This window comes from Podospora pseudoanserina, chromosome 6 (genome assembly GCF_035222485.1).
Source record: "Podospora pseudoanserina strain CBS 124.78 chromosome 6, whole genome shotgun sequence".
Classification (NCBI taxonomy): domain Eukaryota; kingdom Fungi; phylum Ascomycota; class Sordariomycetes; order Sordariales; family Podosporaceae; genus Podospora; species Podospora pseudoanserina.
Genome location: NC_085925.1, coordinates 302,939 through 319,603, shown reverse-complemented (window position 1 = coordinate 319,603; position 16,665 = coordinate 302,939). Strand labels below are relative to the sequence as shown.

Sequence of the window (16,665 nt, the reverse complement as noted above, 5' to 3'; positions counted from 1 at the left end):
GAGAGAATCAAGTTGCTGCAGACGACATGGCCGCCGCGCTGGGACATGCAAGAGCTTTTGTCGGGCCCGTCATCCATTCTCTCTCGGTCTCGAAGCTCGAGATTACTCCCTTGGCCCTGCTGATTATTGATCCTCAAGGCAAGATAAACAAACTAGTCAAGCTCGAGCCGGATGGTTTGGCAGAACAACTAGACCAAGCCCTCGACCACCTTCCTTTTTGCCTCGACCGAACCAACACCACGCACCTCAACCTGGGCGAATTCCTCATACCTGGTTTTGTCGACACCCACAACCACGCCCCTCAGTATGCTCAGCGAGGACTAGGCCAGGGAATGCACATCCTCGACTGGCTCTCCAAGATCACTTTTCCCAACGAGGCCAAGTTTTCCGATCCGGCCTATGCCCGCAAGATCTACACTGCCTGCGTGGAGGGGTTCTTGAGACAAGGCATCACCACTGCGAGCTACTTCGGTTCTGTACACGCTGAGGCGACGAAGATACTGGCTGACATCTGCTTGCAAAAGAGGCAGAGGGCGTACGTAGGAAAGTGCAACATGACGCGCAACTCGCCCGACTTTTACGTGGAAAAAAGTGCGGGGGACTCGCTGAGGGAGACCAGAGAGTGCATATCACATGTCAGAGCCATAGATCCAGCAGGGAGGTTGGTAAAGTATGTCATCACACCTCGATTTGCCATCTCTTGTGACGAAGAAACACTCAAAGGGCTGGGGGACATTCGGAGCGAGAACGAGGATCTGGCAGTGCAAACGCACTTCAATGAGGCTAAGCAGGAGATGGAGGAGACTCAGCGGCTGTTCCCGCAGTTTGGTGGGAGCGAGGCAGATCTATACCAGGAGTTTGGGCTGCTAGGGAAGAGAACGATACTGGCGCACTGCTGCTATATGGATGAGCACGAACTGGAAATAATTGAGAAGTTGGGCTGTGGAGTGGCGCACTGCCCGATAGCAAACATGACAGTGGGAGGGGGGTTTATGGCAGCCCCAGTAAGGGAGCTCTTGGATAAAAAGATCAAGGTTGGGCTTGGCACGGATAGTGGTGGCGGGTTTTCCAGTAGCATGTTGGATGCCATGCGGCAGGCTATGATCGCCAGTAACGCAAGAGAGGTGATGTCTGGAGGTAAGGACAAGGGACTAAGCATTGCCGAGGTCTTTTACCTGGCAACCCTGGGAGGAGCTGCAGTCTGCTGCCTCGAAGACAAGATTGGAAGTTTCGAGGCCGGAAAGGATTTTGATGGACTGATCATTGGCACCAAAGGAGCCGACCAAGGAATCATGACAATGGTGGAAGAGGATGACACACTGGAGACGGTGTTTGAAAAGTTCATCATGACTGGGGATGACAGGAATATTGTTGAAGTTTATGTCAAGGGGCAAAGAGCCTGTGTTTCAACCAGCTGATGAACTTGGTACATATCAGATCAGCCACTCCATCATCCACCAGGCACTATGAGCAACCCTCTCAGTCAAATAGACCAGTCAGCAGCGTGCCAACTATCGTGAGTAACGGTGCATATCCCCAATGATCTCCATGTCCCTGCCCGTGGGTGTAGCAAATACAGCCATCAGCAAAGGCGACGGCGCTCGCCGCAATCAAAGTCCAGCCCAAAGATTTCTTAGTGCCCCAGATGGCAGCTGAGTAGAGAGCAAGGCCCATGAAGATGTCACGGACTCCGTAGATGGCTGTCAAGCTGCTGACTGTCTCGGCGTCGGCGATGTTGGCGGGAAGGGTCCACTCGAAGAAAGTGAGTGCATGTTCGGGACGCAGTATCGCATTGATTCCAAAGCCAACAAAGAGGGTAACAAAAGCATTGGCTGCGATGGGTAGGGTTGCGAGCTGCGAAGGTGGCATTGCAGTGGTTTCAGGTCTGTGGACAGGAGGCAAGATCAGGTACTGGCGCGTCTTCTAGTTGTCAAAGGGATCTCTGAGATTGTTGTGTTCGGAAAGTCGTCACAGACCGAAATGGGTTGGTTGGTGGTGAATAGGAGAGTACTGGATGAATTTTAAGTGGGGAGAATGCAAGAGCCTCCAGGCAACAAAGGCGTCCATCGGTCACCTGAATCTGGGGGTTGGTATTGACAGCACCAATTTGCTTGGGTAAGCAGTTAAGCTCCCAAATTACATGCGTACATTCCTTTCAAGGCTTGCTTTCTTTAGTCTAGAGAATCGACCAAGACCCATTCCTCTGATCAGAGAGGTGTCGGAATGGTGCAGAGACCCAGAATAATAACCAGGGTTAGGGTTATCACAAGATGCCTGGTTAGGTGGGGTAGCTTCCTCACTCCAGCCACAATTTGCTACTTGGCTACGGTAGCGTCCACTGATTTCCTTCCTGCTTCATATTCACCTGCAGGCCCTATTTATAAACAAACCCTTATTCCAACTCCGACGGCAATATTTTCTAAATTCTCACGGAACCTTTGATCGAGTTGGCTGACAAACTTATTCTCAAACCCTCTTACTCGGTTCGAGCTGTGGCCCACGACCTCACCTCTAAATCATCATGCACGAGCTACTCCTCTCGTCTGTCATCAAAGAGCATGAAGTTCCAAAGATACTGGCTCTACTTGGCGGCTTTACCGAGATGCATGAGCGACATCAATTCACGCGTGTTCAACACTTTGAGCCCAGCCCAGCAGTGAAAGGCATCTCGACTATCAAAGAACTCCAGAAAGAGCGACACACAAATGCTTCACACTGGAACGAACTGCATCAGATCCTAACCAAGCAACCCTGCACCATCCAAGTGCGCACACGCCTCACTGACAGTGAAGTCGAGGGTGCCAAGAAGGGGTGGGTATTTTTTCAAGAACGCACATGCTCTCAAAGCACTGCTAACTCGATGACCTTTCACAAGCAGAGAAGCAGTGAGCATTCCTGCTGACAGACCTCGTCTTCTCCGGTGGACGGAGCTTCCCGATCCTCCCAGCCAACGATTACCTCCTTACATGACGCAGCGAAGAACAGTTGAAATCATTGATCTCGGACTGGAAAAAATACTGGCCGACAACAAGTTTACGCATGTCCAAGCCTTCAACCCTGTCGGTTTTCTTTCAACTAACTGTTCATATCTGCAGGCGAGTGTCCAACATTTTTGAAGAATCATACCACTGGTGGCAGAGAGATTACTTTACTGAGTTTGCCCTGATCCGGACCTGGATCGCTGAGGACTCCTTGCCTTCTGACAAAGTCATGAATCTCTCGGCTCGAGAGCCCTACGCCCCGTACTGGATGCTCAATGTGCGGACTCTGGTGGAATCGTCACCCGAGAGGATGCAACAGGCCCAGACACAGCTGGAGAAAGTTCGGGACCAGTTCAAAGATGTGCTGGACTTCAAAATATTTGACCGCAGAGCTATGGACACGAGAATCCTTCCAGTGGTTACTGTGTAGGTACGGCAGTATCAACGTGGATCGCAAGTGCTTGGTCTAAGAGGTGTGAAAACCCTGGGAATGCGGAGCTGGAGGGGAACAAGGGGATGGTGTCGAGGAAGAATTGGAAAGTAAGGGCCTTATTCTCAGCGGCAAACTGGTTAGTTGACACGATTCTAACAAAATTGAGGAATTGATATTTTGAACAGCGCATGCAGTCGACTGAGATTTGTAACTGTCAGTGGTGATCCTATTGACACGCTGACTTGAAAGGGGGCTGGCCCCTCTTGCATGTGGCCAAAAAAAAAAAGAACCCCTGGCAACCTCAGACCAGACAGTCAAACATTTCGGTTGGGCTTGCCGACGGCCTGTGCCAGTCGGGATCATGCCTGAGATTGGTGGGACTTCAACCGAAGAGGTAGGGGAAACTATTCCCTTGGCAGCGTCCCCTCGTCTTGCTCGCCGCTGAAGAACCCCGCAGAAGTTCCACCATTACCAATCCGGCGTGGAATCCCAGCATCGCGTCTGGTCTCGGATGATATTTTTGGACTTAGCCATCGGTATTTTGACACAGTTACTTTCGATTTCCCATTACATGTCGGCTTTGCATAGGATTCGAAATGGTCTATGGCGGGAAGCCCTCGAGAGGGTGCCGCACATGTCGACAGCGTCGTATAAAGGTAAATAATGGACCTTGGTACCGTGAATATACCTACTTGTCTGCCACAAGTCCAGTGCTGACCAACTGCCGATGCAACCCCCAATCTCCAGTGTGACGAGGAGAAGCCTACCTGCAAACGCTGTGAGAAGTCCCGAAGAGAGTGTGGTGGTTACCGGCCCGAGTTCGAGATCGTCCACCGAGACCAGACCAAATCCACCGTTCATCGTTTGCGCAACGCGCAAAGCACATCACCGCCTCCACCGCTCGCCGACGCTGCCGAATACAGCGCTCGCGCTCTTGTCTTTGTGCAGGAAGAACCTCAGTCATGGGGCTCGGATAGCGCGAGCCCATCCCCGGTGTTAACAGTACCTCTTGCACAGCGAGCATCGTGCTACTTTGCCTCCAACTTTATCCTCGTGCCCCTGACTGAGAGTACCCCGCACGGGTTCATGGAGTATCTTATTCCACTCATTGAATCAGAACCAGCCGAGAGTTCCCTGCGCTACGCCTTCAACGCCTGCGCATTCGCACTTCTCAGCCACCACAACCGATCCGACAGTTTTGACCTTGCTCAGCTATCTCTCAAAGAGCATACACTTGCGCTCGGGGGGACTTATAAAGCCCTCGGCCACCCCACCAAAGCCACCGCCCACGCCACGTTAGCTACGGTGCTCCTGTTGTCTTTATATGAGGTACGCCATTAGCAGACTCCGGACGGCTCAAGACTATCGGGAAGACATAGGTCTATGCTAACATGAGCAGAGTATCACTGCCAACAGAGAAAGTCGCATGCTAGCGTGGCGCTCGCATATCGATGGCGCCGTCAACATCATTAAGTCGCGAGGCCGCGATGACATCTGCCGAACAAAAACAGGGGCCCTGCTGTTCTCAGCAGTTCGGCACCAGCTGGTAAAGCCCAATTGAATCGACAAGTCACCAAAGCGTGGAACTAACAGAGGACTAGGTCTCACGGACACTGTCCTCGGGCATGCCGATTCCCTTTGGTACAAACTGGTGGATGTCAAGTGGTGTTGAAAACAACACGCTGCTTGCCACATCTCAGCATCTCGCACTCAAATATACAGACCTCCGAACAGAATCGAACCACTTGCTAGTAGGGCAAGCCAGGTCCCCTCAGTCCCTGGAGCAAATTTACCGGCTCATCCAGAAAGTAGAGGCCCTAGATCGCGAAATCATGAGCTGGCAAGCCTCAGTTCCAAGACAGTTCTGCTTTCAGACCTTGTGCTGGGTCTATGAGGACAACATAGGCCTGTCCAAGGGTGGAGACTACGCCAAAGTGGATGTGTTCCCAGGCCGCGTTGACATATACCCCGACTTTGTCACGGCTAGTGCCTGGAACATTTCAAGGGTCTCTCGGTTGCTGTTGGCAGCGCTCAGTATCCGCTTGACGGCGTACTGTTGTTCTCCCATTGACTATCGCACGACCCCGGGATACCGTACCTCTAAAAGTATATGTGAGGAGACTATTTCAGAGATTCTAGCCTCGGTGCCTTATCATTTCGGCTGGCACACGAAGCATAAAGACGGTTTCAACACAAGCTCAGGTATTTCCGGCTTCGCTTGTGGTGACGAAGGTCCCCTTAAAGCGCTCCCTGCCTTTCTCGTCCTGTGGCCATTAACCTGTGTCAAAAACCACGACATCACAACCGAGGAACAGCGGTTGTGGGCCAAGGGGAGATTAAAGGTGATCACAGAAAATATTGGGCTAAAATATGCTCAAATAGTCAACGACGTAAGTACGCTGCCGTCTTAGGTCTTGCAGTGTACTGGTCTGACCACAAGCGCCACATTTAGGTCGAGCTTCGCTTCCCCTCTATGCTTATTGGCCGTGATGGGCTGCCAGTCAGCCCGAATCCATTTGCTGGGCCAGGACTTCCCCTCAGACCGGTGGAAGCACCCCCGACCCCGGAGAGCATGGCATCCACGGAAAGCCCCCCTCCGAGTTGAAAGATCAATTATCAATAAAGGTCTTTCTACAAGCAAACTTACTACCGGCGGAGAGAGAAACGTCTGGTAGGGGAGAGACATGCTCCTCTTTCTCAAGCTCTCGTGTAGCTGCTGGGGCAGGTTCACACGGCTACCATTTGGTTGAGGGTCACGAACATGCTTCAAAATGGCGCTGTATTAGTACACGCCTTGCAATTCCAAACCACAGCAAACCGGAAACGAGCTTGCCCATAAAACCACATAACCAGGGTCGGTCACTACAAAGTGCCCTCTCTGGCCGCGCAAAAGAGCCCACAATTTCGGCTAGGCACTTTGGTGAAAGTCAACTTTCACCCCAGGCGTACCGACGTAGTGGCATCTGTAACTGAACAAATCGACTTAGCGGTTGCCGACTGCTAACTAACCATTGCCCTGGAAATGGAGTATATCTATGGGTCAGCTTATCAGCATCACAATATTGCAAACAGCATGGTTTAGCCTGGACGGAAGCCTTTCATACCGAATACTATGTAGCTTTGTGATCAAGAGTTGTTCCTAATTTAATTACTAACAGCAACGCCCAGTGGTAACCGCAACTTCTGAAAGCTTCTGTAACTGGTTCTCTAGACCAGGTTAATCACACTGAACATCTCATATTCCAGTGTTTGACCAGTCAGAAAACAACAACCAAATCTCTCGCCTATGTGCAGTTCATACTTGTTCTCTCATGCTCACTTTCTCTCTTCCTTCTTTGACGCTCTTGCCACTACTCTTCTCACTCCCCGACGTGCCAAGTCTGGTGCTCAGCTGTCTAGGGGCCACAACTGCGTCAACAAGACTGTCAAACACTCGAGTAACCTTGTTCCCATCTTGCGATCCTCCATCAGATCCGGCCGGCCAGCCGTCCACCAACGTCCACCCAGCTCTTTCGAAGCGTTGGCGGACATATTCTGACATGTTGGCAAATCTCACCTCCACAGAAGCACCGCCGTACATTCTAACCTCTTTAACCATGGCCTTCATGTGCGTACAGGCAGTGACATCAACATGGTTGGTTCGCCCAAAATCGAGGACTAGCAAGCCGATCGGAGGCAAATGTGTGCCACCAGTAATGCCCGCTTGTCTCCTCAGCTTGGCAATTCTCTTCTCCCCGGTCACTGACCACTGTCGTTCCTGCTCCAGGCCACAACTGCCATTGAAGATTGGGACATGCAATGTCTTCACAGTGTCGATGATGGCATGTTTGGCGTGGTACGCATTTGGGAAGAAGAGGCTGTCAGTGAAGGCGAAAACGTGGACATCCGGAGGCAGGTTGACATGCGAGGGGATATCGCCATGAGGAACCGAAAGGGGAAGCGGAAGTTCAGAGCTGGTCGAGCTTTGGGGATCTGGCAGGGACCGGACAGTTGCGAAGACTTGTCGGAGCAGGACATATAGAATGTTGAACCCCACAGCTGATGCAATGCCCAGCTCAGTTGAAACAAACAGAGACACCCAAAATGCAATCATGGAAGAGATGAAGTCGGCGAGTGATGTCTTCCAGTACCCGTAGAAGACTCTGGGTGATGACATCAGCGGCCAAACTGCGGTGATGATGATAGCGGCCAAGGTTGCTTTGGGGATCCAATAGAGGGTTCCAACGAGTTTGAAGATGGACACAAGCACAACAGCCGTGGTCACGAACCCTGACAAGGGAGATTTGACGTTGCAGGCAGAGTTGACGGCCGTTCGGGACATGGCGCCACCGACACCCATTGCGTGGAAAAAAGAGTTGAAGACGTTGGTGACGCCGAAGTATGTCAGCTCCTGGCTCTGGTCTGTGACGTAGCTGTTCCTAACCGCGAAGGCGCGGGCAATCGCCGTATGCTCCACTGCGGAGCCGACGAAGACGGCGATGCTGCGGGACGCAACTTTGGACAATAGGGCGGCACTGGGCACCTTAGGTGGTTCTTGTCCATCTGCTTGAACCTTGGCAACATCAAACAGGTAGTTCTCGGAAGCTCCACGAGAATGATTGACAGCATATCCGACGCCAGTGAAAATGACCAGTGCAATGAAAGCCCGGGTGATGGATAGGAACCAGATGATTCTGTTCTTTTCCCCCCATCTCTTGCCGGCCTGGTCAAGCACTGTGAGGAGGAGTATACCTGTGAATCCAATGGCACATGCATAGCCGTTGGCCTGGGGCAACTGCTGGAAGATGTCTCGAATTTGCGTGGCAGTGCCGTCGCCGACGTTGGGTTCGCCCAGAAGAGAGTCCATCTGGTTAAGAATGATCGTGATCGCGACCGCTGATATAAACCCGCTCAAGACGGGAAGGGAGATGAACTCCAAGAGGAAGCCAAGCTTGAGAAATCCAATTGCCATACCATATATGCCCATCATCATAGCAACTGCCGACGCAATCTCCACCGGCGACCACTCCTCACCGTGAAGAGCCTCGATGATTTCCGCCGTGAGGAGACTGATAAGGGAGGTAGGACCGGTCGAGAGATCTACAGTGCCGGAGGTCAGAAACCAAATCACCCCCACATGGCAAGTCGTTTCACTTACCCTTTGTGGTTCCCATAAAGGCATAGATGGCCGATGGAGCCCAGCTAGACATGAGGCCATACTGAACAGGAATGGTGGCGATCTTAGCGTAGGAAAGTCCTTGAGGAATCAACATGAGCCCGATGGTTAAGCCAGCAATGATGTCGTTGATGATCCATCGGTAGTTGTACCGAGGTAACCATCCGATGATGGGAAATTTGTCCAGGACATATTCAACACTGGCCTGGGGAAAGGCACGAGCTCCTCTTGCTGCAAGGTGGCCGACCCGGTTCCAAGTAAAGTCGGTCCGCAAGGCATTCTTTGCAGAGTCAATGTACTCCATAATGGCTGAGAAATGAACAAGCTTTTGAGTAAGTTGGAGAAGAATGTCAATGCTTCGTGGGAAGTGTGTAAGAACCGGGGGGGGCATCTCAGGAGGTAGGGGTTTGACAGATATATCTGGGGTGCTCTTGCCCCCACCAAGGCAGTGCAGATGAACAGAGAGTTCGTTCTTTGACCACTAGCCCTTTCGTACAATGCCGTACGTATCTTCTAGAAGTAACCTCTGCACACAAGCAAGAACAGGAGTCTCTTTCATTTCACCATTGTGGGAAGAGGTGGGATTCGGAATCGTCATCTCGGCCTTCGGGATGTCAGTGCGTCTTTCCAAAAGTCTGTTACTACTCTTAGCAGAGATGTTTGGAAATGGCAGTGCAATAGCTGTGAGGGTGTGAGGCAAGAGGTTTTGAATGGCCAAACTGAGGCACTACCGGGGTAACCAATGCAAGGTAGTTGCCATTGCCTCCTGTGCCTGTGTATCACGACATGTTGCTGTCATCGCGCAGATAGCGTTCGTTCAACAGTGGAGCCATCTGCAAGGAAGGCTGGCATGAGTAAGGACCTGTGCACCTTGCTGAGAGTACATGAAAGCTACCGCGAGTCAAGCTTATCAACCGGCGGGAGGTGTTCTGGACTAGGTAGCTTAGCAAAAGCCTGCATACTTTTAAGACAGTTGACAACAAGAGGAGATTCGGTCTGCTCAATACTCCAACCCCAAAACTCCTGCTAAAACGACTCCTCCCATCGGTGTTGAACCTCATCTTCAAATCTTCGCAATGCTCTCTCTAAAACCTTCTAAACACATCCCCATCGATATCTATTCCAAACAACTACCTCTCAAGAACTACACATTGTAACAGGGCTTTGATAATGTGACTTGCGTATGTCCTGCAGCTCGCTGTCATAGCTATATCGGGAAGGTCTCGGCTTAGCATGTCTACATTGTTGTGTAGCATTGATCTGTAGATCCAGTCGTGCGTATAGGTTAGATGATTGGTGGAAAGCATTGATAGGGAAAAGAATACACTAGAGGGGACTATATGGTTTATACTAATAAAGTAGATAGATTAATGGATTATAAAAGGGAGGGGGAAAAACCCCCCCCAAAAAATACCCAGAAAATACCCCAAAAGAAAAAAAAACCGAAAAAAAAACCAAGAAAAATTACACCAAAAAACCTAAAACCTTAACGCAAAATAAAAACGTGAAAGCGGTACTTAGAACCTCATAGAAAGATACTAGTCGAAAGCGCTTATAAACAATCCTGGTTCGGTATAGCTAAATAGTATACAATAAATAGCTTTTCTTAACCATGGTAGTTTAGATACTCACGTTTATAACTTAAATTATATATTGCGGAACTATCTATCTATATTAGTTAGTTCCTCTATATGTATAGATTAGTGGATTACCGTAGATTACGATATTAAGAGTGATTTTAGATTACTCTTATTACCCTAATATTACTTAGATTACTGCGCTTCTAGCGCTCCCCGGCGCTCTACTTCCTATTAATTCCCGTAGTAATTAACCGGCACTTCCTATACTCCGTATTCGTTTGACTTACCTACTAGTTTAATTATAATATAATGCTCCTTCTTCTAAATCGACGCTCCGGTGATTACGTCCTTAAAATCATTACTATTTCTTTTCCGCTTAATCTTCGTTAATAAATTTCCCTTCTTTACTTTTTTTTCTGAAACCCTAACTATACTTAACTGTATATCTAAAACTTTAAACTTATAATCTTCCTGATATATATCCCTTATAACAATTTTTTTTTACTTAGGTGTAACAATATTCAATATTCCTATTACTTTTCGAAAAGCTTAATAGGTATAGTAATATAAATATTCCTGTTTTGGTATACATATTTTTTACCCTATATTCTTTTTTCTTATCTTTCTAACGTATATATATAATTAATTATATAATAGCCAAACTAAACGATTAACTTACGAGGAGGAGTTGACCGAAACGCATTTCTAATGTATTTAATATAAATTCTAAGAGACTTAACGCGCGGCTTAAAAAACTTTAATAGCATTTATACGTTTTCGTCGCTAATACAATTACCTTTCGTTATATAGTACCGAAATAATATAGCGTAACTTTACTTTACTAAATAAGTTCGAAGTAATTAATCGTCGGGAGTCGGAAATTACGGCTGCGTAAGCCTCGGGTACTTTGGACTCGATTGACTAAGATACTATATTAAATAGTATTTGTCACGGTTCTGAAGAGCGGGGTCGCCAGAACCAGTGAGACTGGAGCGACGGATAAGTCTGGCCTCTGGGACAGGGAATAACACGGGCTAGGGAATCTAGGATTTAGGAGGTAGATCCAAAGATCTAGAGACTAGAAGCTAGATCTAGGAGATTTAGGAATTAAAAGATACATTTAGGTATGGAGGTACCTAAAGGATTGAGGTCTATATATACGGAGGAATTAGGTAGTGTAAATAAATAGTTCCGTAATATATAATATAAATTATAATCGTTAGTATTTAGATTATTATAATTAAAACAAGCTATTATAATATATGATTTAGTTATACCGAATTAGGATTATTTAAAAGTGCCTTTAACTACTCTCCCTTTTAGAAGTTCTGGATAAAGGTTTATTATACGTTATATATTACTTAATTTTATTACGGATAGATTAAAGACATTAAGTTAATGCTATAGCCGGAAATGTTAATACTTAAAGAGGAACTTCGACCTAACTTATTATCGATTAACTTCCCGCAAAATAAGTTATGCCTTTCTTACGATACCTTTACGTAGAAAAACGCTATACTTTACTAAAAGATTAGTAGCTTATGTAAAGAAAAAGAGTATATTAAGTTCGAGGCACCTAACCGCTATAGAAGTATAAAAGGATAGTTAAAATAATCTTTAATTTAGTTTAAGGTTTACTTTCAGTATTACTTTTTGGTTTCCCCGACGAAGAATCTAAAGTTATATATATTACGTTTAAATATAGAGATAAGGCACTTACTTTATAAAGGTTTCGAACCAAAAATTAAAGAGGTATTTGGAAAATATAACAAAAGTAACTACGCTTAGAAATGGTTAATTAGTTTTGAGTAAATTAAATTTCATTACCAATTATATTATAGTATTTAGGACGAATATATTCCGTAACGAAATTAGTAATAAAAGATTAGTATAATTATTTTATACCGGATTTAAAGAAAAATTAAAGATAAACTATATTAATAAAAGCAGCCGGAAACTATTAGCGAATATATTATAATAGTAATCTATATTAACGATCGATAATACTAATACTGTAAAAGCGTGAAAGTATATACGTATAAAAACCTTACTACTTTAATAAAAAATTTTTTACGGTATTCACGTTTTAATATTTATTTACGTAGAGCTTAAAGGTATAAAGACGTAATTATAGTACGAATAATTATACGTATTTTAATTATAGAAGAAATTTTTTTTTTAAAAAGGATTATAAGGTACTTAAGTAACTCGAGTAGAAAAAAGAGATTATAACACTTATTATATTAAGGGGACCGATGTTTATGAAAGTTATAAATATAAAGTATTAAGAGAATAAAGTAATAAAGTATTAAGAGAATAAAGTAATAAACTTCAAAAATAAAAACTTAAATTAATAAGTTAAATGAAACAAATAGAGTTTTAAGCATTATAAAATGTAATAAAAAGGATATAAAAAAAACATTATTTAAATATAAATACTATAGAATTAATTATAAAACTTAAATATAATAGTTTAAAAAATAAAAATAAAAGTAAAACCAAATTAATATTAAGATCGCGAAATTACTAAAAAATATATTTACGATTTTATAATATCTAACTTATAAAAAAATAATATAATTTATCTTATATATACAGAGTACCGGAAAGTACCTTAGTTCTAGTATATTATATATGGATATATAAAGTATTATTAAACTAAATTGCTATACGGTTATTAGCCGGTATATAAGGTAAGTAATAAGGGTAAGCTATAGTTAGTTAAAAGGATAATAGTAAAATAAAAAAATTTAATAGGAATTGAACGATTATTTCTTATAGACGGTTTAGGACCTAATTAAACTACAAAATAACTTTTAAATAATAAACCTCGCTTTAGAATAGATAAAATATTACCTCGAATATACGAACGGTAAAATTATAAACGATAGTATAATATTTTAAGAAGGAACGGTATTGGGATAATATTTAAGCGTAAATTCTATCTTATATTTACAAAAGAAAGTTAAATAATAATATTAATTAAAGGTATTTAAATAAACGATTAAATTAAAGATTTACTATTAAATATAAATATGAAAGAATATTAGGAAACTAAGAAACGGAAGATAAGAGAAAAGTAAGTAGAGAAAATTAAAAGACTTTATATTATTAAATAAGCCGGAGTAAGAGGATGCTTTTAAATAATCTAATGATTTAGGAAACGACTCGTGGCCCTTCGTTAAGGCCGATAACCTTTAACGGATTACAAATAATATTTTCGAAAGTATCGGTGTAAAATAAAAATATAAAATAACGATTTGATATTCGCTAACTAAATTATTACAATATGGAAAGAAAATAAAAAAAATACCTTTAAGTTATAGCGTACTAAAAAGATATTTAAGCGATAATATTAATAAACGGAGGTACGGAAATAAAGTTAATGTCGCTATAGTGTATATTAAGCTTAAATCCTTGAAAAAAAGAGAATAAATCGTAATATAAGGGTTATGTCCTACGTGAAAGGTTTATGGAGAAATATTATTTTAAATATTATAGTAGAAAGAAAGATAATTTCAATTATATTTAATATTGTTAATATAGGACCTTTAACGGATATAATCTTAAAGTAATTATAGTATAAAAGTTATAAATTAAATATCGATTAGAGGGATAGTAACTATTTACGATCAGGAAAGCTTTTAAAGTATTTAATTTACGATAAGAAATTAAAAATATATATGAAGTATAGGATAAGTACCCTGCACGGTATTACCGTAAGAAGCCTACGAAATAATAATAAATTTTATCGATATAAACAGTAAAATCAAAGAAATAAAGTTAACGATATTAGTAAAAATATCGGAGATTGATGAATATATTTATTATAATAGCGTAAAGAAAGACGAGAAAAAATACTAATGAAATATGTAGAATATTTAGCCTTTATGGCTAAGTATTTAAAAGGTTTTTTAAAAGGAAAACCGTAGGATTAGAAAACTAAATTAAAAGAAGCAACCAAATTATAGTTATTTGAGTTTATTATTTTAACGATAAATAAAATAAGGAACTACGGAAGTATTTAAAAGTTTAAAGAAATGATATATTAAAGAGTCTATATTGCCAATAAGATACCCTGTATTTTTATACTTAAAAAATAATGATTTACAATTATATATAAATTACCGTTAGTTAGTTAATAAAAAAAAATACTTATTACTATTAATATTTAGGTTACGGAGTTAGCTAACTAAAGCGCGTTAAGTAATATATTTACATATATTTATCGGGTACATTTATATATAGATTAATGAAAAGAATAAACAGAAAATCACGTTTAGTATGCGCTATAGTTATTTCGGGTACTTTATAATATTAGTCGGGTTAATTAATATATTTATCTTTTATAAATTGTAAAATCCGAAAGTGCTTTAATAAAATAGTAATATATTATTGTAGTAATATTTTATTTACCTATATACTTTAAAGAAGTATAAACGGTATATACGAAAGATATGAATACACTATATGAAACCGGATTTTTATTTATCAAGGAAAGAAGGAAGTTTTAGATATAAAAAATAATATATTTAAGATATTTAATATTATTAAATAAAGTTAGTATAGAATTTAAAAATATTACTGTAATTAAGGATTAACTTGTATTATAAATATAGATATATATCAAAGAATTTTTAAGATTTATAAATTTCTGTCGGATATTTATCCGGTGTAATATAAGTATCGTAAGGTTAATAAATATTTAATGAAAAAGGCTATACAATTCCGGTAACTTAGAGAGAAAAGTAAGCCTTCTAATAATTGAAAAAAAATTATATTAAAAGACTTAATCCTTAAATTATTAAACTTTAATCGGTTATTTTAAAGTCGAGGTTAATATATTAAATTACGCAATTAGTAAATAATTAGGCTAGCGAGACGATAACGGAAAGCTAACCGGTACTCTTCTTTTTTTAAAAAAATTAAAGGGGTACGTTAAAACTACTTAATTTATAAAAAAAACTATTCGTTATTATCGAAGTATTTAAGGAATAAAAGGTATACTTTACTAATATTAGTTATAAAGTATAGGTTTATACGGATTATAAAAATTTATAATACTTTATTATTACGAAGTTCTTTAATATATAATAAACGTAATAGTTAAAGTTTCTTTCGGAATTTAATTCTAAATTAACTATAAAAAGGGTTCGGAAAACGCTGGAGTAAACGTATTTAACTAGCGAGCCGACTAATATAAGGATACACCTAACGAGTCACTACTACTATTTCAGGAGATACTAAACGGTACTCTTAAGTATCTACTCTAGCCGTAAATAAAGTACTACGTAATATATTATAAGTAAGCTACTTCTTCAGTAAGTATTAAAGGAAGTTAGGTAACCATATAATAAAGTAATATTAATAAAGAGAATTAAAACTATAAAGTATTTAAAAAGATCATTAGGGGAGACTATAATACAAGAATCGAACGTGCTTAAAGCTAGGTAATAACACGGTATTAGTAATAAAGATTTACGGATCGAAGTTCGAAGGATATAAAGGTATTATAAAGACTATAAAAAAACTAAGTAATACTTCAATTAATTAAAAATTAAAAGCGATACTAACAAAATTATTTATTTATGCTATACTTATAAAAAAATAAGGGTTACGAAATATAAACTTGATAGATTTTTAAAATTATTATTAATAATGGAACGACTATAGAATTTAGTTACGATACACTTTATTATTAAGGTATTAAGATTAAAAGATATAGTAACCGGTGTTAAGTATAATATTATATTCAAGGTAATCGATAAGCTTACGAAGTAAATATATTTCCTACTTTTTAAGAGGACCTAATGAGTAAAATAATTAACGTATATACAATTATAATACATTATAGTTATATATATATATATATATATATATATATTTTTTAGAAAGTATATTACGGACCGTAATAATAAATTCGTATTAAAGTTTTAATGACGATTAATAACGAGGCTAGGAGTAGTAAATAAAGTGATTTTAGTTTACCACCCTTAAATAAATAATGAAACAAACGGTTTGATTAAATTATGGAATAGTATCTACGGAATTCGATTAATTTTGAATAAAAGAATGAGGTTAAACTATCACTTATAATATAGTTAGTATATGATATATTATTAATATAGACGATTAAAGCTATATTGTTCTTCGTAAATTTTAAATATAAAGTAAACTTACGGTAAGGATTAAGCGTAAAGGTACTTAGGGCTAAAGTTAAAGTAAATTAATTATATATATTTCATAGTAAACTTAAAGAAAACCTAAAATTTATAAAGGAGAGGATATAGAAATACTATAATACTAACAAGCTCAAAGGACTTTACATTACAAAAAGGAATAGAGTTTTTTTTATACATAGTGTATGTATTAAAAGACTTAGTAGAAAGCTAAACTAAAAAAGAGTAGGCTTATTTAAGGTAAAAAAATGTCGGACATGGTATTCGAATTAAAATTGCCGAATATCCTACGTTTATAGTTATATACTTTTTATATTTAACTTTTAAGATTTGTACT

The 16,665-nt window shown here is 40.7% G+C and overlaps 5 protein-coding genes across 5 annotated transcripts; 3 read left to right on the top strand and 2 right to left on the bottom strand.

The window, feature by feature from the left end:
* Positions 1-26: 26 nt before the first annotated feature.
* Positions 27-1,418, top strand: QC764_603720 (uncharacterized protein; the record flags this gene model as incomplete). Its single annotated transcript, XM_062948877.1, has 1 exon — positions 27-1,418. One exon carries the CDS (start codon positions 27-29, stop codon positions 1,416-1,418), a length of 1,392 nt encoding a protein of 463 aa, XP_062797088.1.
* A 61-nt stretch (positions 1,419-1,479) lies between these two features.
* On the bottom strand, positions 1,480-1,869 carry QC764_603710 (uncharacterized protein; the record flags this gene model as incomplete). Its single annotated transcript, XM_062948876.1, has 1 exon — positions 1,480-1,869. One exon carries the CDS (start codon positions 1,867-1,869, stop codon positions 1,480-1,482), a length of 390 nt encoding a protein of 129 aa, XP_062797087.1.
* A 652-nt stretch (positions 1,870-2,521) lies between these two features.
* On the top strand, positions 2,522-3,411 carry QC764_603705 (uncharacterized protein; the record flags this gene model as incomplete). Its single annotated transcript, XM_062948875.1, has 3 exons — positions 2,522-2,811; positions 2,906-3,031; positions 3,096-3,411. The coding sequence occupies 3 exons, from the start codon at positions 2,522-2,524 to the stop codon at positions 3,409-3,411; spliced, it is 732 nt and encodes a 243-aa protein (XP_062797086.1).
* A 599-nt stretch (positions 3,412-4,010) lies between these two features.
* On the top strand, positions 4,011-6,563 carry QC764_603700 (uncharacterized protein; the record flags this gene model as incomplete). Its single annotated transcript, XM_062948874.1, has 5 exons — positions 4,011-4,070; positions 4,162-4,743; positions 4,814-4,960; positions 5,016-5,804; positions 5,867-6,563. The coding sequence occupies 5 exons, from the start codon at positions 4,011-4,013 to the stop codon at positions 6,017-6,019; spliced, it is 1,731 nt and encodes a 576-aa protein (XP_062797085.1). The 3' UTR covers positions 6,020-6,563.
* On the bottom strand, positions 6,176-9,533 carry QC764_603690 (uncharacterized protein). Its single transcript, XM_062948873.1, has 2 exons — positions 8,552-9,533; positions 6,176-8,493 (listed from the first exon to the last, which is right to left on the bottom strand). Exons 1-2 carry the CDS (start codon positions 8,958-8,960, stop codon positions 6,710-6,712), a joined length of 2,193 nt encoding a protein of 730 aa, XP_062797084.1. The 5' UTR covers positions 8,961-9,533; the 3' UTR covers positions 6,176-6,709.
* Between the last annotated feature and the right edge of the window lie 7,132 nt (positions 9,534-16,665).

What these genes read in the sequence shown, in the direction of transcription:
- QC764_603690 (XM_062948873.1), bottom strand. Translation starts at nt 8,960, where the DNA reads ATGCCCCCCCCGGTTCTTACACACTTCCCACGAAGCATTGACATTCTT. An exon ending in CTTTATGGGAACCACAAAGG is followed by an intron (nt 8,494 to 8,551) that starts GTAAGTGAAACG and finishes CCGGCACTGTAG; the next exon opens with ATCTCTCGACCGGTCCTACC.